Genomic DNA, 19,312 nt, shown 5'->3' on the forward strand with positions numbered 1-19,312 from the left:
AGCGCCAGTGCTTGTGGGGCTGTGGAAGGGCTGCCTAGGGAAGGTGAGGGCCAGCAACAGCTTTCAGAGCTAGCCCCTTTGGTGTGGGAGCAGCGGCTGGACGTTTCCCATTTGGGAGCTGGGCTCTGGCTGTGCTGAGAAGGAACGTCCGCCGAGTGCTGTGGCTAGGAAGCTCAGAGCGCCAGTGCTTGTGGGGCTGTGGAAGGGCTGCCTAGGGAAGGTGAGGGCCAGCAAGAGCTTTCAGTCCTGCAACCTTTGCTGTGGGAGCAGTCCCTGGATGTTTTGAATTGCGTAGCTGGGATCTGGCATCACTGAGAGAGAGAGCGTGTTGGGACAGTTAGGTGGCTAGGCAAGGTCAGAGGTCGAGTGTTTGGTGGGACTGTGGAAGGGCATCGAAAGGAAGGAGAGCGCCAGCAAGAGCTTTCAGTCCTGGCACCTTTGCTGTGGGAGCAGTCGCTGGACGTTTTGAATTGCGGAGCTGGGCTCTGGCATCACTGAGAGAGAGAGAGCATGTTGGGACAGTTAGGTGGATAGGCAAGCTCAGAGGTCCAGTGTTTGTTAGGACTATGGAAGGGCTGCCAAGGGAAGGTGAGGGCCAGCAAGAACTTTCAGTCCTGCAACCTTTGCTGTGGGAGCAGTCGCTGGATGTTTTGAATTGCGGAGCTGGGCTCTGGCATCACTAGAGAGAGAGAGCATTTTGGGACAGTTAGGTGGCTAGGCAAGGTCAGAGGTCCAGTGATTGGTGGGACTGTGGAAGGGCTGCCAAGGGAAGGTGAGGGCCAGCAAGAGCTTCCAGTCCTGGCACCTTTGCTGTGGGAGCAGTCGCTGGACGTTTTGAATTGCGGAGCTGGGCTCTGGCATCACTGAGAGAGAGAGCATGTTGGGACAGTTAGGTGGCTAGGCAAGGTCAGAGGTCCAGTGTTTGGTGGGACTGTGGAAGGGCATCGAAAGGAAGGAGAGCGCCAGCAAGAGCTTCCAGTCCTGGCACCTTTGCTGTGGGAGCAGTCGCTGGACGTTTTGAATTGCGGAGCTGGGCTCTGGCATCACTGAGAGAGAGAGCATGTTGGGACAGTTAGGTGGCTAGGCAAGGTCAGAGGTCCAGTGTTTGTTAGGACTACGGAAGGGCTGCCAAGGGAAGGTGAGGGACAGCAAGAGCTTTCAGTCCTGGCACCTTTGCTGTGGGAGCAGTCGCTGGACGTTTTGAATTGCGGAGCTTGGCTATCGAGACGCTGATAGGGAACGTCGGTACACTAAGATGGCTGGGCAAGCTCAGAGTGCCAGTGTTTGGTGGGACTGTGGAAGGGCATCCAAAGGAAGGTGAGGGCCAGAAGAGCTTCCAGTCCTGGCACCTTTGCTGTGGGAGCAGTCGCTGGACGTTTTGAATTGCGGAGCTGGGCTCTGGCATCACTGAGAGAGAGAGCATTTTGGGACCGTTAGGGCTAGGCAAGCTCAGAGGTCCAGTGTTTGGTGGGACTGTGGAAGGGCATCGAAAGGAAGGAGAGCGCCAGCAAGAGCTTCCAGTCCTGGCACCTTTGCTGTGGGAGCAGTCGCTGGACGTTTTGAATTGCGGAGCTGGGCTCTGGCATCACTGAGAGAGAGAGAGCATGTTGGGACAGTTAGGTGGCTAGACAAGGTCAGAGTGCCAGTGTTTGGTGGGACTGTGGAAGGGCATCCAGAGGAAGGTGAGGGCCAGCAAGAGCTTTCAGTCCTGGCACCTTTGCTGTGGGAGCAGTCGCTGGACGTTTTGAATTGCGGAGCTGGGCTCTTGAGATGTTTAGAGGGAACGTCGGCACACTGAGATGGCTGGGAAGCTCGGAGCACCAGTGGTTTTCTGTCTGTAGAAGGGCTGCCAGGGGAAGGAGAGGGCCAGCAAGAACTTTCAGTCCTGGAACCTTTCATGAGGGAGGAGTCGCTGGACGTGTTCAATTGCGGAGCTGGGCTCTGGCATCACTGAGAGAGAGCGAGCATGTTGGGACAGTGAGGTGGCTAGGCAAGCTCAGAGGTCCAGTGTTTGGTGGGACTGTGGAAGGGCATCCAAAGGAAGGAGAGGGCCAGCAAGAGCTTTCAGTCCTGGAACCTTTCATGAGGGAGCAGTCACTGGACATTTTCAATTTTGGAGCTGGGCTGTCGAGACGCTGAGCGGGAACTTCGGCACACTCATATGGCTGGGAGGCTCAGAGCGGCAGTGTTTTTGGGTCTGTGGAAGGTCTGCTGGGGGAAGGGGAGGGCCAGCAACAGCTTTTAGTCACGGCACGTTTTATGTGGGAGTCGTCCCTGGATGTTTTCAGTTGCGGAGCTGGGCTCTGACCAGCATCTGTCATGCCCATATCAAGGAGCTTGCCGAGAGTCTGTGAGCTGGCCAGCCTGGAGCCTGAGATCTTTTTGCCTTGATTTCTACATATTGTGGCTATGTGGGGAGCTGTGTCTGATTACACCCTTGGACAGCTGAAGCTGGACAAGGTGGGCTGGCATCCTTGTTGCCCTTGCCCTGCAGGGATTCAGTCCTCCTGAGAGCTCCCTCCCTGAGCATTGCAGCAGCACGTGGAGACCACCCTGTGTGCCCAGAGCAGCTTCTTGGCCAACCACAAGGGGAACCAAGTCCTGCAAGCACCAGAGAATGAGCCAGGGGCCTTGGCTAAGGAGAATGAGTGGGAAGACGACAGCAACAAAGAGCTGGTATGTGCATGTCCAGTTAGTGTGGCAGCTATTTCCAGTAGGTTTGTTTGTATTCCAGTTAGTGCAGCGGGTTTGTGTGGGAGGTTTGAGCGTATCCACTTGGTGCAGCAGGTTTTTGCATATTCAGCCTGCGAAGCAGGTTTATGCCGCAGGTTTGTGCATGTCCAGTTAGTGGAGGAGGCATTTGCAGGGGGATGGTGCCTATCCAGATTGTGCATCCAGATTCTGCAAATTCACTTTCTGCAGCAGGTTTTGCTTAATTTGTTTTAGTTGCATGTTACTGCTGCAGGTTTCTGCATATCACCCAGGCCCTGCGGCAGTGTGGTTATAGGTGTCAAGGCACGTGGGAGAATGTGGGCAGGTACGTAGAAAGCTTGTCACCTCTGATAGTCTGGGACTTCACTTCTGAGCAAGTGCAGGATCCTGATGAAGTGAGAGAATGTTTGAAAAAAAGATGCCCTTGCTATTCCAGAGAGGCACAACTTATGGCACTGTACTGGGGCCTGGCTTGCACCTACCGAACACTCCTCAGTACTACTCAGCACCTCAAGGAGAAGAGAGAGTTTCTTGATCTGAAGACATACCAACAGACACTGTGGCTAAACCAGAGACCCAGTCTTCAACTACATCAGTCACCCCTATAATTAAGAAGAAACAATGGAAGCAGAAGTCAACTCATTTAGTAAAGGATGAATAAGCTTCTCCTAAGAGGGAGCAGAAGAGAGAATCGGAAGAGGCTGCCTGTTCTGCAGCAGAGCAGTCACAAGAACAGGAGGGGGTAAGGACTGAAATCATAAATGAGACAGAAACTACCCAATCCCTATCCCTAAGTGAGCTGTGATACATGTGAAAATATTTTGGCCATCAATCAGGCGAGCAAATTATCAGCTGGTTACTCTGATGCTGGGATATTGGGGCCAGTAGTCAGGAATTAAGAGGGTAAGGAAGCCCGGCAGCTGGGATCCCTTGCTAAGGATAAGGCCATTGACAGAACGATTGGCAAAGGGGCAGGAGTCCTCAGTATTTGGAGGCGACTCCTGTCGAGTGTGAGGGACATGTATCCCTTCAAGGAAGATCTTGCAAATTTCTGAAGCAAGTGGACCACCACTGAGGGAGGTATCCAGTATCTGAGGGAATTAGCCATGGTGGAGGTGATCTGTAGCAACCTGGATGACAACCAGGTATCCAAAGACCCGGATGAAATCCAGTGCACATGGTCCATGTCGCAAAAGTTTGTACAAAGTGCACTGACATCATATGCCAACACCCTGGCGATAATGAGCTGGGCAGACACAGAGGCACCAACTGTGGATGGATTGGCCAGACAACCCTGAGAATTCAAAGAGAATCTTGCTTCCTCCCTACAGACCTGTGTCTCAGCTGTGGAGAAGCTGTCCCAACAACTGTCTCAGCAATTAAAAGGTACCTCACCCATACCAACCAACGTCTCAACTATTAAGAGTCAGCCTTTTTCTGTTTGAGGGAGAGGGTACCAGTAGCACACACCACGTGCCACCCCTGCATGACCAGGGGAAGGACATGAGGAAGTGGGACGGTGAGCCTACCTGGAGACAAGAAGCTCGGGTACAGGAACTGCAAGAAAAAACAACAGCCCAAAGGGTATCCATCCAGGAAAATTACTGCTCCAGTGCCTGTTGGGCAAAGTAGAAGGGCTGATCTTACTTTTGACCCTGATGAAGGGACTTCTGGTTTGCAGTTACAAAAATCAAGTAATGAATACTCTGACCAGGAATAGAGGGGTGCTGCCTTCAGCCAGGCGGAGGAAAGGGACAACCAGGTTTACTGGACTGTATGGATTCAATGGCCTGGCACATCAGACCCACAGCAGTATAAAGCTCTAGTGGACACCGGTGCACAGTGTACTCTAATACCATCAGATTACAAAGGGGCAGAATCATCTGTAGTTCTGCAGTGACAGGAGGATCCCAACAGCTGTCAGTGTTGGAGGCTGAGGTAAGTCTAACTGGGAATGAGTGGCAAAAGCATCCTACTGTGACTGGTCCGGAGACTCAATGTATCCTTGGCATAGACTACCTCAGGAGAGGGTACTTCAAAGACCCAAAAGGACCGGTGAGCTTTTGGTATAGCTTCATTAAGTATGGGTAAGATTAAGCAGCTGTCTAGCTTGCCTGGTCTCTCAGAGGATCCATCTGTGGTGGGGTTGCTGTAGGTTAAAGAAGAGCAGGTGCCAATTGCTACCATGACAGTGCACCGGCAACAATATCGCACCAATTGAGACTCCCTGATTCCCATCCATAAGCTGGTTTGGCAATTGGAGAGTCAAGGAATGATCAGTAAGACTCATTCACCCTTTAATAGTCCCATACGGCCAGTGCGAAAATCTAACAGAGAGTGGAGGCTAACATTGGACTATTGTGGCCTGAACGAAGCCACACCAACCACTGAGTGCTGCCATACCAGACATGCTAGAACTCCAGTATGAACTGGAGTCAAAGACAGCCAAGAGGTATGCTACAATTGACATTGCCAGTGCATTTTTTTCAGTTACTTTGGCAGCAGAGCTCAGGCCACAGTTTGCTTTCACATGGAGGGGTATCCAGTACACCTGGAATTGACTGCCTTCAGGGTGGAAACAGCCCTATTATTTGCGATGGATCGCTACAGACTGCACTGGAACAAGGCAAAGCTCCTGAACACCTGCAGTATATTGATGACATCATTATGTGGGACAAGCTGCCCCTAGGGAGGTCCCACTCTATGTGCTGACACAGGCTTCAAGCCATGTGAGGCTCAATTAACCCTTTGGTCTTGGGTGCCAGGAGGGCTGAAATAGCACTGAAATCAACTTTATTCATGTTTGTTTCGAGCAGTGCCTCACTTTTACAGTGTGTGTGGTTCTGGACTCAGGGCCTGAATGGGCTCTGCCAGGTTGTGGTGCCTCCTTGAAGGCTAGGACAGACCTTTCTGAAAAGCCCCGTTTGCACCTGAACCATTGCCTTCAGCCATGCAGCAGACTGGGGTGCTCATGAGGGTTGCAGCTGGAAGGGGCTCTTGCCAGGAACTTGATACTACCTCCCCACCTGCTTTTTCTTTAGAAGAATGGTTTGCTCTATTTGAGTCTTGCTGGTCCCTGTCCTTTGGATTGAAACGGATTTGAAATCTTTAGAAAACTTCTTACTGCAGTATTGCTCTCCTCTTCAAGCCAATTCCAACTATAAAAACCTTTTGCACCCTCTTGTGTTCAGGTTTTGCTGGTGAGGGAAGGGTATTTTGGTTTTTAAGTTCAACCCTCTTCCTCAGGGACATAAATGAGACAGGTGTATTTTTTACATTAGAGCTTCCTACTGGGCTTTTGTTAGACAATTTCTATTTGGCCAAGCTCCGGGAGGAGGATTTTGCCACTTTTTCTTCCTGTGAAGGAAAGCTCTGCTCCCATCTGGGTTTCCTGATGGGATGTGGCTCCTTCTCCCTTGTTTTTCAGGGTGTCAAGCTGTGGCTTGTCCTACTCTGCAGAATGTCCTGCTCTGCAGATCTGCCTGATCACCACTGAAGATGGACAGATGAGATTGGCAGCCAAACAGAGCATAGGTAAAGTCTCCAGTCAGGGAACATTTATTGAGCAGGGTACAGGTGGTGGTGGGGTTAGGCTGCCCTATGAGGCAGGAGGCCAGGGACTGCCCTGCACTGGTCAGTCAGCTCAGCACAGAGACCAGAGGTGCAATAAGCTGCATCTGCTGGACTGAACAGCTGAAAGGCATTCATACATTTCAATGCACACACATGCTGCAGGCATCTGATGCAGTCCCAGAACCCTAGTACCAGCCCAGCTCTGCTGGCTGGAAAGCCAGGCTGTGGATCAGAAGAGAGTAATTAATAACTCGTTCTTTTGTCATTGGGATTACGATCCAAACATCACCATTCTAGCTGTGCTTTGACTGTGCTCCAACCAGAGCTCAGCCCTTCTTGCAGGCTGCATCTAAGGGCAAACGCAGGATTTCAGCTTTGTCCTAGAGCTCAGACCACATATGGCAGCATAGGGCCATGAGCCCATCAAGTATTGGGAATCTGAAAGGACAAAACTCCTTGCTTGGGGAGTGGATGCAGGGTGATTACGCTCAAAACCAAACTAGCTTCTTTCTACTGTGGGCTGTCTGTAACCTCAAGTGGAAATGGCCCCTAGCCTCCCTACAGAGGGGTGGCAATCCAGAGATCCTGGTTGGGATCTTGGGAGAAGCAAAACAAAACAAGTAACAGAATTGTAGGCCCGGACTGCAGGAGAACTCGTTTTGGCTTTATCTGGGATGTGCTTGGCAGGATGCCCTGGAGATTGCACTGGAGAGCCATGAGGCCCAGGGCTGCTGGGTGATCTCCAAGGAGCCATCATCAAGCCTGGGGGCAGTGAAACACACACCTCGCCCCCCCAGCAAAGATCAAGGTAAAGGAGCACTTGAACTAGAAAACAGTAACAAAAACAGAACAAAGACACTGACCTTTCAGAAACTAATTAAATACTATTCACAGCACTTTTAAGGAAAAAAAAAAAGTAGCAAGCAGTTTACTTCAAAGAAGTTCTACTGTTTGGGGGTTTGCTAATATCAATGCAGAAAGATTGAAAAGTGAAGTCTGACAAAAACAAGCTGGCTAAAGGGCTTCCAGGCCTGACAGCAATTTATGGTTGCTAACCAATATTGGCTATTCACTGGAATAGCCTCTTTCTCAGCTATGTTACTTTCATTCTCCCAAAGCAACAGGCAAGCTAATGAGTTGCCAGGAAATGTCACAACCTCCACTGCAGTAATGCAGGCAGCTCATTTTCATCTACTTGAGCATGTAAGGATTTAGATTAGAACCAAGGACCTGAAACAGGAGTTTTAACTGTGCTGTTGGTTCCTTTGCTCACATGAGACAGACTTCACATAACAGAATGCAGATGACAATGTACATGATGGGGGATACTCTGAAATGCAACAGCAAGAACATTTAAAGGATTAGTTCAACAACAGGTATTTTGTTCCATTTCAATCTAACGAAATTTCTGTAATTAAGTTCAGCATGTAAGAATGACAGGCTTGAGTATCTATCAGTTCTCTTCTCAGCATCTTAACCTTTTTCCCTCTGGGAAGGAACCACACTCCCCCCACTGAGCCAGCAGAAACAGTCCATTTTGTAGAGAACCTCAGTGCTAGGCATGCAACAGCATCACATGAAGTAAGAGAATACAGACTGTGTCCAAAAAATGCAGGCACTGGCACTTTGTAGCACCCATTTCATTTCTACTCTAAACAGCTCTGGCTTTGGAATTCTTTATTTGGTTTGAAGTATGCTGAACACAGATCTTATGTCAAAGTTCTTCCAGGTCTCTTCTCAAGCTTCCCTCCCACCTCTTACTTGCCTGGGTGGATAACCAGTAATCCAGAACATTACTAGATATAAGATCATGGTCAACTGAAGCTACTAAAAGAAGGCAGAAGTTAGCAGCATCAGGTATGACTGCAGGGACACCCTTTTCCCCTCTAACCCTCCTGTTCTAGGCTCCTGGAATACATGTAAAGCAATAAGACTTCTGTCAAAATATAGGGGAGGGAGAACCAACATGTTCCCTAGGTGTGTGCCCTCCAGAACTGAAATCTCTTCAGGTGCTACCCAACCCCACCACTGAGCTAGAACTGCACTGCATCATGCAGCACCTGGAGATATACCACTGCTTTCCATCAAGCTGGGGCAGAGAAAGCCCTTATCCTGTAGAAGTGCTCTTTGCTGCATGGGGCAAGAGAAGAGGCACAGCTAGTATCTTCACTGTAAGGCAATGTAGGGCCACCCTTCAGCCAGGAGCAGGTCTTGTAGAGTTGTTTTTCGTGTTTCTTTTCTGAAGGGTCTGCATTTCCTCCTTCACTCTAAAGCAGCTAGTTCCTCCAGGAGCTGCTCTTTCTCCTGCTGCAGCTCCTGCACCCGCTGTTTGTTCTGCTCTAGTCTGTCCTCCAGCCACTGAAGGAGCGGCCCACTGATGGCAGACATCTGACTGCAGAGGTTCTTTGTGAACACTGCAAAGAGCAAGAACATATCATGCCAGTGCAAACACACAAAAGACTCAGTGTGCTACAACAACCCCAAAGCCAAGAGAGTTAAGAGACAGCCAAGGAAACCCTCCAACATCCTGGCCAAGGCAACCAGACATCCCCACAGGAAAGTCAGAATCAACAGCTTGCTAAACAGGGAAACAAGCTATTTCAGTCTGACCTTTAGACACCCAGGGGAGGGATGACAGACCTACAACAGAAATCTGGAAATCTGCATGTAAGTCATCATTGATGCTAATTAATTTCTAAATTCAGAAGCAAAGAATGCCTCATTTATTGAACAGGTGAGAACAGACAATGGGGTATTTACCTTGGAATAGAAGCAGGATTAGTATTCACCCTAACTCACTGGCAAAAGCAAAGATGTCATATGCACGTAACATACAGGAAGTGCCAGGAGATGCAAGCATGCATACAGATCAGCCAGACACTACTTTAAGACTCACCAAATCCAAAATCCCCTTGCTGTTCTAACAGGGGGAAGGAAAAAAAAACCCAAACAAACCCAAAGTCTATTGTCATTTTAACCAATGGTACAAAGGTCGAAGGATACAACAGCATTCATAAACCCCAGGATTAGGTTATTTTACAGCCCTTGATGTTTTCCTTTGAAGTGTTTAGTTACAATTCTGTTCCTCCACTAGACTTTATATAATAAGGTAACAGTCTCAGGGAATTCTCTGGGTTATACAGCATTTGTGTTGGAAATGAACTGTACGGCAAAGAAAAAGACAAAAGTTTGTGCTTTTATAGTTATTTACAAGTGCCTGTTATGGCAAAGGGAGGACTGTTACACAGCTGTGGTCTACCGTCCCCCGAAGTTAGAGCCAAACCAACCCCCGCGCAAGACACTACTGTTTTGACTCTGGAAGCAGCATTCTGGATTCTCGCATGCAGAAAAGGAATCCTTACCTGAGCCATTATGAATCTTGGTTACAGAGTCTAGATGGGTGAGGCTACGAGAATGAACAGAATGCAGGTTAGTGACAAGATAGCAGTGAGTTGCGTATTAGGCAAACCCAGGCTATAGAACCAGCTACCTACAAGGCACTGACACTGCAGGTACATCTAAACCTCTTCACTTGTTGAAGCCACATTCACAGAAACATCAGTGTTGAGCACCAGAGGCAGAAAAAAAAAAAAGCAGCTGATATTCTCATTTTTCAGACTTCTCCTCAGCACTCTTACCCTGGTTAAACGCTAATTACTGTCACACACAGACACATCACTGAAGTACCACCATTAGCTCACACATGCTCTAGCTCTTTTTTTGTTGCAGCAAAGGAGCAGTTACACTTAGCTCTTGTGTGCAAGGCTGAGAGAACTTGAACTCCTTAATGTGAAGGTATTCAATCAGTTCTCCTACAAAGGCACATGAGCTGCTAATGCTTCTTATTTTCTGTACCCCTGCTAAGGTTATGGTACTTTAAATACAGCAACAGTAGAACATGTTAGCAAAGAGTCTTGGAGAGGGGTACAGCCCCACTGTTATTACCTGTGAATTCTCCTGTAGGCATCTTGCTCTTCCTGGCAAAGGATCTTGGGCAGCTCTACAGCTGATTCCAGACACACTTTCCCAATGGTTTCATGGGGGACAACATGAATAGGAATTTCAATCCTTTCATATCTAAAAGGGTATCAGGTACAATTAACTTCAAAGCAGCAGAGAGGAAGAAAGGACTTCTACAAACCTGCAACAGTCTGTCCAACGCATGGCATTGCTGCAGGTTTATTTTTGGGAACACATGCCTGAGTTGATGGGCAAATGGAAGCCTTTTATAGCCACACACTTGTCTTAAATTTTAATGATAAAATGCTAAAGCAACTAGATTGCCAGTACTGACAATATGATGCACAGCGTGTGTGCGGTTGGTGGGGACTCTACACCATGCAAGCTTGAAGCCTCGACCTCTAAAGTTGAAAGCAAAAGGGTGGGCCTTCTACACAACAGATTAGAGAACAAATTCATACTCAGACCACAGTGTCCTACACCAAATCTTAAGCTACTAAATTATCTAGGCTAAATTAATCAGTCCCAATCTTTAGATTCTCTTCAAGCAGCCTGCATTAGCGGAAGTAAGGTGACCTCATTCAGGCATCTCTTTACAATATTTGCTCCTCATGATGAGCCAAGAAGACATTTATTTGAAACAACCCAGAAAGACAAGATGAAATACAACCTGATGCTGGACATGAATATTCTTCTGCTGTACTCACTCTGAGCTCTTCTGGGCCTGAATGGACTGGAAACAGGTGTAGAGAATCCTGCCTGTCTAAGAGAGACAGCAGAAAGTCAGATTCCAAGAGCAAAACATCATCTAAAACCACACATTCCTTTAGGAAGTAGAATATGCTTTCAAATAGCACTTTAACAGGTTGCAAAGGTACGTGCTTTTTGCTTAGATTGGTATGATGGAACTGTTTACAAGCAGATATTGACAGACCCATTAACTATGAAAAAAATCTTAAACAATAGCTACCTGGAAAACCTAGACAAGACACACCACTGTCAGCTTATCTCACACTATAGTAGCATCTCCTAAAGAGGCTAGAGGCACAGAGGTGCAGTAAGCTGTATCTGCTGGACTGAACAGCTGAAGGGCACTCACGCATTTCAATGCACTCACGCATTTCAATGCACATACATGCTGCAGCCATCTGATGCAGTCCCAGAACCCTAGTACCAGCCCAGCTCTGCTGGCTGGAAAGCCAGGCTGTGGATCAGAAGAGAGTAATTAATAACTCGTACTTTTGTCATTGAGATTACGATCTAAACATCACCATTCTAGCTGTGCTTTGACTGTGCTCCAACCAGAGCTCAGCCCTTGTTGCAGGCTGTATCCAAGGATTTCAGCTTTGCCCTGGGGCTGATGTTTCTCATGAGTACTTGGACGGCTTATTGCCATTTTTAAGTTGCCTACCTTTGTGTTTTTGTCCTCAATGAAGCAGGAAAAGATAAGCCCTACAAAACCTTGGTCCATCATCTGATACATAGCTTGTGTGCGGACATCTGCAGACAAAGAAATAAGAGAAATGAGAACTGCACTGATCACCTGAAGGAGTGGAAAAAGATTTGCCACCTTTTGAAGGGTGACCTGGAATTTGGCAACAAATGTCACAAGTTTTATTTTAAAAGTACTTACTCCAGGTGACTAAGTTAAAAAAAAAAAATTGATCCAATTTAAAATGTAATTAAATAGCAAATCTTAAAAATACAAGATGAGTTAACAAAACAAGAAATGACCTTAGCATCAGCCTGGTGCCACAGATACTATATAGCCGTAATGTCCAACACGTGTAAGATACTCATGCACTTCGTTCAAAAAGGTTTTCATTTTTGCATTAACACTCACAGATGTCAAAAATCATTACAGCAGGCCTATGATTCCCACAGGTTTGGTTTTTTTTTTTTTGCTATTCCCAACACCCTAGGTCTAGTTTTCCTGTCTGGAAAAACAGTAGTTCTAGTAGTAGCTGATCTGTGACTACTGAGTCACGTGCAGTTTGAGCACCTGGAGCACACAGACAGGAATGGGGCTATACTGGCAGAGGTTCCTGAAGCACACCCAGACAATCTTGTCCTACCAGAGGACGTTTGAGAAACCAAACTTTGATAGTTGGGATGTGCAGCTCTGAAAATCCAGTAAATTGAGTAATACTATTAGCTAGCTGTGAGTTTTCATATAGAACCTAGACCAAGACTGCTCTTACCAACATGCGATGGCCAAACAGTAATATGAGGATGAGAGTGATACCAGCCCACAACTCTCATGGGACGTCCCGTCATTTCAGCCAACCTGTGTGTGAGTCAAGGTGCTTTTGAAACCAATAAAGCAAATGGAAGAAGTTTTTTGTACAAGGGAAAACAGCAGAGTTTTAAAAGAGCTTTTTTTTTTAAAAAAGAGTTTTCTCATCAGTCAAGAGAATTCCAAATCCCTTTTAGAGGGGTGACAAGACACATGGCAGGAAGCTGTTGGAAGCCTCTTCCCCAGCACTGGCAGGATGTCACTGCTGCAGAAGCAAATCGGATTTTGTTTGCATGTGGCAGTAAGAAACATGGCAGCAAGCTGTCCAAAATGGCATCCTTGAGTGTATGTAGGGAAAAGGCTCTCCAGTGCACCACGCTTGGAAACAGAGACTTGTCAGCTTTTCATCTTCTACTAAGTCTCCCTGCTGAACTGCTACCCTCCCCAAAAAACATACTTCAGTTTTACTTGTGATCAAATACAAAGAAATTATAAACAACAGTTACAACACAATTCCACTGCAAACACTGGAACCAACAAAGACTTCAGAGAATGGCAACTGCCAGCACAGCCCTCCAAACCGAACAGTTGTAGGAGGGAAGCAACAGACAACTTCAAGCCAACCAGAACAAGTCTAAAACACAGCACATAAAAAGAGGTCTGAGGTAAACCACTTCACTGGCGAGTCTGTTGCTGTCTCTACTAAAGGATATCTCTGCTTCAGTAGAAGCAGCTGAAAGCTGCTCTGGCGAAATTTCCACACGGTCTTTTCTCTTATCGGAGCGGCGCAGGATGATCACAGAATGGATATGAACAATTCGGCTGGTGTCAACCTAATGACACAGAAGGAAAAATCGATCATTTCTCTGCTAAAGAAATAACCACCCTCAAGGAAAAGGCCGGCTCCTGTACCTTCAGTAGGGAAAAGGTACGCATCAGAGTACAGTCAGGCATGCAGACAGGAAGCTTTCCTGACTCTAAGCTTTGACCTACACAGCAGCTGGAACTACGAGTCGGCGCTAGCCAGGAGCGGAGAGGGGAGGCCGGAGGCGCAGCGGCACGGCTCTGCCGGGGAACCGCCCCTACACAGGCCTGTACAACGCTCCCTGCTGCGGTGACTGAGCCCCGTTCGAAAGGTAAGAGCCCGCAGACCACTATCGCACGGCCCGCACTGGCGCAGGCCATGAGCCCCGCCCGGGCAGCACTTCTTCCCGCTGTGTCTCCCGCGCGCAGCCCCGACCAACCCCGCCCCGGTACCTCGCCGATGCAAAGCCCCATGACCTCCTCCTTCTCGGTGCTCAGCGCGTGGTTGAGGCACACCAGGAAGGCGTCGGCCTCCAGATGCACCGCCTGCACCGCCATCTTGCCGCCAAGTGCCCGTCTTCCCCCACCACCCCCGGAAGTAGGCGGGGACAAGCCCCACTTCCCCCGCCCTCACTCGGCAGCAGAGCCAATCCCAGCGGGGCTCGCTAGCCCTTCCAGCCAATCGACGTGGCCGAGGTGCAGTCTGGCTTCCGGAGAGGCGAGGGGTGCCGCGCGGCGGAAGCGCCGTGTCGCCCACGCGAACGGCGGCCCCGGGGTTCCGCGCTGCAGCCGCTGCCCGGGGCGGGACGGGGCGGTGCGGGCGGTGGAGCGGAGGGGGACGGGACGGGGCGGTGCGGACCGACCCGGCTTGGGGCGGGGCTCCGCTGCGCGCCGGCCATTGGGGCCTGCGAGCAGCGGGGGGAGGCTGCGGGGTCAGAGGGGAGGGTGGGGGAAGGCTTTGCTCGGTGCACACGGCGCTGGCTGTCACCTGGCGCGGGGCTGCAGGTAGGTCACGGGCGGGCGGCCCGAGGGGCCCGGCCCAGCGCCTCCCGCTCCGCCTGGTGCCGTCTCGTGCCGAGGGGCGGACGCCGAGCCCTGAAGGCCCGGCCAGGGTGGGAGGCGGTTGCTATGGAGACGTGCTGCGCCCTCTTCCCGCCGCGGCGGCCGGGCCTCCCCGGCCCTTCCCGCCTCATCCCCGCCACGGCCGGCCCTCCGTCCGCACCGGTTCCACACGCCCTCCCCATCCTGCCCTCCCTGCTCCCCTTGTCCGCACCGCCCCCCACACCCCTCCTCGGACGGCCCCTCACCAGGCCCGGCTCCCGCACCCCTTTCCTCGTCCTCCGCTTCCTTCTCCGGGGCTCCCCCCACACTGTGTCCATCTCTTTTTGTCTTCCTGTTTCTTTAGATCCTACCAAAGCTAGACCTTCCCTCCCCAAACTGCTGGACAGCCCCGGCTGGTCGGTGAGCATCTGCTACCCCTCAGTAGGTCGGGCAGAGCGGAGAGTGGAGTCACGGAGGTGCTTGGTTTGGGCGAGTGCTCCAGGCAGAGTCGAGTCCAAACCCCCAAGAAGAAGCTTTAGAGTGAGTCAACATGCTCTTACATCAGCAGACAGCTCATCTGATCCCTGACTTGTTGCAAGATGCAGGCTGGGTTTTTCAGGAAAGCTCAGCTCCCTTTTAGCTCCCCGAAGGCTGTGCGCACAGAGGTGTGCAGGCAGCTGCACACTCCACCAGAAGGCCAAAGTGGCCAGCCTTGGTCCAGAAGCTGTGTAGCCGTGTTAGCACAACACTGTGCCCAATTCACTGAGCCTCAGCATCGCTTTTTTTCCTTGGCGCCTAAATGGCAGCTGAACTCTTCTAACAATCTGACCCAGTCCCCTTTTAAAATAGAAGGTAATAAAGAGTGGAGCTTGTTCAGCATACTGAGCTCCAGCTCTGGGGATGGTCCAAGCAGCAGCTGGAGCAATTTCTTTCACTGTCTTCATAAATATTTTAATGTACCCGATTTAAAAGCAAATAAATTGTCTTCACCACAAGATGCAGTCCTCCTCCTGGCCATTTTCACGTTTATTCATATATTGTCTGGCTCAAAAATCCACCCGGGTCCCAGAACAGCATTAAACTTCTAAGGCCTAATGCTGAGATGGACAGAATACCTGCAAGTCTTGTTCCTGTCCGTGGGGATTGGGCTTTAAATCTCCCCAAATCAATACCTTAAACAGCTCAGACTTCTGCAATTATATTGATGGGAACATTAAAATCTGTGTCAAAGGATGACGCTGCAATCCTGCAAATTTAAGTTTTTTGTTGGATGTAGTGGTTTTTTTAATAGATTGTGAAGCAAGCAATATAAGAAACAGGTTTTACAACTTGTTTTAAATATAAGTAAGCTTACTTCTCCTTTCACCCATGTCTTCCTTTAGGCTTTTTTATTGCTTTCTGATAAAATCTGCAAAAATAGAAATTGTGTATGTTTTTCCCTTTTTAAAGTTTCAGGTGCAAATGTCTAAGCGCATGCTTTTTCAAATCTCCTGTTTCTTTTGTATGTTTGACTGCTAAAGACAGACCTGTCTTACTTCAAACCCAATTGACGGTTTTGCCTGACCTCAAGATTTTGTTTGTGACACTAACTGGGCACCTTCATAACAGTCTTGGAGGCTGTTGAAAAGAGAGGCCAGACTGGGCCTTTGCACTCTGGCAACTGAACTCAGAGCTATGGATTTCGGAGGATGTTTGGGACAAATTAGTAGGGCAAAGGGTGGAAACATGTTAACTGCTGCCCATTCTGCACAGTGTCCTCTGCATGAGACCTTGTTCTGTCGGTCCTGTACCTATCATTACTACCATGTTCATACACAATAAACACAAACATAAATGTTGTGCTTTAGTAGTCCTGCCTGTAGTTCAGCAAGACTGAACCAGGTTAGTATTTGGATAGGAGACCTTCCAGGAAAGTTTACTTGCTGCAGGAAATAGTGTTCACTTACTGAGTAATATTTTTCCAATACTGAAGTCAGTCTTGAGTCATCTGGTTCTGGGGATGATGAGCTGTAGAAATTCCAGCTTTGAATGGAATAAAAGCAAGTTCTTGAGCATTTTTGGTCATGATGGGGCTTTTGGCAGTTTACTGCAGAGTAGGAGAGTGTCCTGGCCGAATTCCAACCTGGGTGATTACATTCAGCTGACTGAAAATGAGCAGTGGCGATTGCTGCATTTCACTATTGGGCAAAGTGATTTCCACACATGGGCTTAAATTTGTAAAGCAGAATGAAAAGGACTTATAGAAATGTCCCTTTAACCCTCATAGCTTATTCTTGAAGGCCTTGTGAGGCTTGTCAGTCTGCTGTACATTACTCTAAATGCCAGTGATCCAGCTGCTGGGGCATTGCTTGGAATGGCTGTACCACATCACATGATGGTCTTCAGAACAGTGGTGCTTTTTGTAATGCACATACACATTCCCACACATCAAGCAAGGAAACAAACAGAATGGGAGAAAAGGAAATAATAAAAGAACATTCAAAGTTTTCTTTGTTAGAATTAAAATACTGTGACAGTGCTGTTCAGGCTGATCCGTGGTTGGTGTTTTGTTTTCAAAAAGGCTAAGTGATCCTTTGATTCAAAAAGGTAGAGAAGCACTGATGTAAGATATAGAAGGCAACATGGAAGTGTATTTCCTGTTATATATGTACCCCAATGTATAACAATTTTTTTCTCTCCCTGACTTTCCCTACTTTATTTTGTACCCAGATTTTCTTGCTCCTGTCTGAAATGTGCCTTATAACTTTACAAGTTTTCAGAAGACCACTGTGTTTCACTGGGATAGGAATATTGCATCTGCTTCATAGCAGGAGGATGTTATATGTATTACAGTTTAATTCTGTTCTACTTTAAACCTAGATAAAGAATGAAGACTGTCTGTACCATTTTGATTACCTCTTCTAGGGTTCAAAGAGAGAATCATTTCCCCTGACCTTCATTTGCTAATGGCTCAGCTTGATCTAACTGGTATACAGATAAACTTGCTGTTAAACAAAAATTCCGGTAGGAAGAACCACCTCAATGTCCAAAATTCCTTTGCCCCTGCTGGTATCGGTGGCTCTCTGTAACCATCTAAAAGCCGAACTACGCAAAGTCACGAGAGCTTTCACGAGAAGCTTGTATATGAATGGACAATGCTGCCATCCTCTTGAGAGATGAGACGAAGGACCCTTCACAATGACAGCTCTGCAAGTTCCAAATATGAGAGTCGTGCATACGGAGTTTCATGTTTTGTCTCCAGAGTGATCTTCGTTCTTGTTAAGCTAATTTCACCTCTTGTCACAAGTTTTGCTTTTGGGATTTAGACCATCATTAGCCACGGAACTCCTGTGTAAATCACTTTTTTCTTTTTTTTTCCCCCTATTTTACACAAAGACTGTTAATAGGACTGTTAGTGGAATAAGCAAAGCCAATATTCACAGGGTTTAACTTTGTACCAATAGCACTTTTTGCCCCAGAATGCCTTACAAACGCCATACAGCATGCATGTCCCAGTGTACAACTTGTTATGAAATTTCTGTTCACTTAGGCACCGCCTTAGTTTCCCAAGCTGACTTTTAGGGACATTTCAGCACATAGCATCTCATACAATAAGTCAGACGCCACCCAGAGGTGCCTTTCAGGTCTGAGAGCTTTCTCCGTGAATGTATTCAGAGCTAAAGAGACCATGCGTGCATCCTGCGGGTTGATGCCATCCACCTAACGGGAGCATCCTGAAGTGACTGAGGGAATGGCAGAAGGAGGGCACGCTGGCGCTCCTCCTGTCCGACTGTGGGTGCGACGCGTAGGTGTTTACTGCGATGAGCACCGCAAAACGTGGCTTGTGGCTGCGGAAGAGGCAAGTGTCCTTTGAGCTTCCCAGTGATTGTAGCTTTGCTATTGCAGGTGCCTCTACTGTATTGCCAGTAACTGCCTGCTCTTTTTGTTACTTTCCCCCAGGAGGAAGGTATGCTGAGGGCTCGGATCCAAAGAGTTCAGGTTCCCCTGGGTGAGGCGCTGCGACCCAGCCAGCTCCCCCCATCCCGGCTGCCTCATATGTGGCAGCTGTCCCAGGGTGAGCAGTACAGGGATAGTAACTCTCGCGTTTGGGAGATAGAGCACCATCTCATGGTAAGGATGGTGGCAACAATAGACCATAGTCATGCCTGTTTGTGAAGTCATTTGAGATCCTTGAGGGACGGCAAAGGACTGTTATTTTGTTGAAGTCCATTAGCTCAGCCACAGTAACTGTAGACGTATTGAACTTTTCCTTGTCGCTTACAGCTTGGTGGTGTTGAAGAACTGCTGCTTAAACTCGTGCCTGGTGATTAATCTGGTATGTGTAGACATTACCCCTGCTTTGTACTGTGCTCTGTTTATTCCCAATCATTCTTTAATATGAATTTTTGTCTTTCAGGAGCAGTGGCTCTAGGAAGATGTCGTTGTATATTTTGTACAATAAATGATTCTCTCTCCACTGAAATGCAGCCACCTCTGAGGTGGAAGCAGTTAAACAACACACAGCAACATCACACAAGAGTTTAGGACAGGCAGTGAAGAGGAGTATTGTGTCCAAGTGAATCATCAGGGGGAGTTCTAGGTAGGCAGAATATAATTGCCCCAAGTGGAGTTTGGCCAGGATGCTGGAAATAATGCCCTAGCAATATTGAAAAGTGCTGTGGGCTGGTGAATTATCAGAAATTTGAAAGCCAGCACCTCCCTAGCTCTGGGCAGGGGCAGGAGCTGAACTGTGGCTCAGAGAGAGCGGAAGTCCCACCACCGCTTTCGGTAACAGCGGTGCTTTCCTGTAGAGGTCTCCCATCCAACTACTAGTACCACCGGTTTTTGCTTGTCTTTTGATCTCTCACGGAAGATCACAGTTACAGGTGTCACAGCTGCAGAAAGTCAAATTGAGTGTCTGAAATCCTGCTTTCTAGGGTTTTGAACAAGATGGAGCTGTTCTCCAGTCTGGTTTTTTTTTGGGGGGGGATTTCCAAGAGGCTTTCT

The 19,312-nt window shown here is 48.4% G+C and overlaps 2 protein-coding genes across 4 annotated transcripts; one reads left to right on the plus strand and one right to left on the minus strand.

Annotated features, from left to right (window-relative positions):
- Window positions 1-6,242: 6,242 nt before the first annotated feature.
- Window positions 6,243-13,864, minus strand: BRCC3 (BRCA1/BRCA2-containing complex subunit 3). 2 transcript variants are annotated; one of them, XM_076347144.1, is made up of 8 exons: window positions 13,763-13,864; window positions 13,194-13,314; window positions 12,447-12,533; window positions 11,657-11,745; window positions 10,953-11,008; window positions 10,231-10,362; window positions 9,648-9,691; window positions 6,243-8,699 (listed from the first exon to the last, which is right to left on the minus strand). In XM_076347144.1, exons 1-8 carry the CDS (start codon window positions 13,841-13,843, stop codon window positions 8,548-8,550), a joined length of 762 nt encoding a protein of 253 aa, XP_076203259.1. In that variant the 5' UTR covers window positions 13,844-13,864; the 3' UTR covers window positions 6,243-8,547. The 2 variants fall into 2 exon arrangements, with proteins under 2 accessions (XP_076203259.1, XP_076203257.1); XM_076347142.1 differs by having other exon boundaries at window positions 13,739-13,864.
- A 915-nt stretch (window positions 13,865-14,779) lies between these two features.
- Window positions 14,780-18,797, plus strand: MTCP1 (mature T cell proliferation 1). 2 transcript variants are annotated; one of them, XM_076347146.1, is made up of 5 exons: window positions 14,780-14,866; window positions 17,231-18,164; window positions 18,266-18,436; window positions 18,590-18,641; window positions 18,723-18,797. In XM_076347146.1, the coding sequence occupies exons 2-4, from the start codon at window positions 18,057-18,059 to the stop codon at window positions 18,635-18,637; spliced, it is 327 nt and encodes a 108-aa protein (XP_076203261.1). In that variant the 5' UTR covers window positions 14,780-14,866; window positions 17,231-18,056; the 3' UTR covers window positions 18,638-18,641; window positions 18,723-18,797. The 2 variants fall into 2 exon arrangements, with proteins under 2 accessions (XP_076203261.1, XP_076203262.1); XM_076347147.1 differs by lacking the exon at window positions 18,723-18,797 and having other exon boundaries at window positions 14,810-14,866; window positions 17,186-18,164; window positions 18,590-18,637.
- The last annotated feature ends 515 nt before the right edge of the window (window positions 18,798-19,312 follow it).

Source organism: Aptenodytes patagonicus, chromosome 9, assembly GCF_965638725.1.
Source record: "Aptenodytes patagonicus chromosome 9, bAptPat1.pri.cur, whole genome shotgun sequence".
Taxonomy (NCBI): domain Eukaryota; kingdom Metazoa; phylum Chordata; class Aves; order Sphenisciformes; family Spheniscidae; genus Aptenodytes; species Aptenodytes patagonicus.

What these genes read in the sequence shown, in the direction of transcription:
- BRCC3 (XM_076347142.1), bottom strand. Translation starts at nt 13,843, where the DNA reads ATGGCGGTGCAGGCGGTGCATCTGGAGGCCGACGCCTTCCTGGTGTGC. An exon ending in TTGAGGACAAAAACACAAAG is followed by an intron (nt 11,009 to 11,656) that starts GTAGGCAACTTA and finishes TGTCTCTCTTAG; the next exon opens with ACAGGCAGGATTCTCTACAC. An exon ending in CAAGATTCATAATGGCTCAG is followed by an intron (nt 8,700 to 9,647) that starts GTAAGGATTCCT and finishes TGCTCTTTGCAG; the next exon opens with TGTTCACAAAGAACCTCTGC.
- MTCP1 (XM_076347146.1), top strand. Translation starts at nt 18,057, where the DNA reads ATGGCAGAAGGAGGGCACGCTGGCGCTCCTCCTGTCCGACTGTGGGTG. An exon ending in GGCTTGTGGCTGCGGAAGAG is followed by an intron (nt 18,165 to 18,265) that starts GCAAGTGTCCTT and finishes ACTTTCCCCCAG; the next exon opens with GAGGAAGGTATGCTGAGGGC. An exon ending in AGATAGAGCACCATCTCATG is followed by an intron (nt 18,437 to 18,589) that starts GTAAGGATGGTG and finishes TGTCGCTTACAG; the next exon opens with CTTGGTGGTGTTGAAGAACT.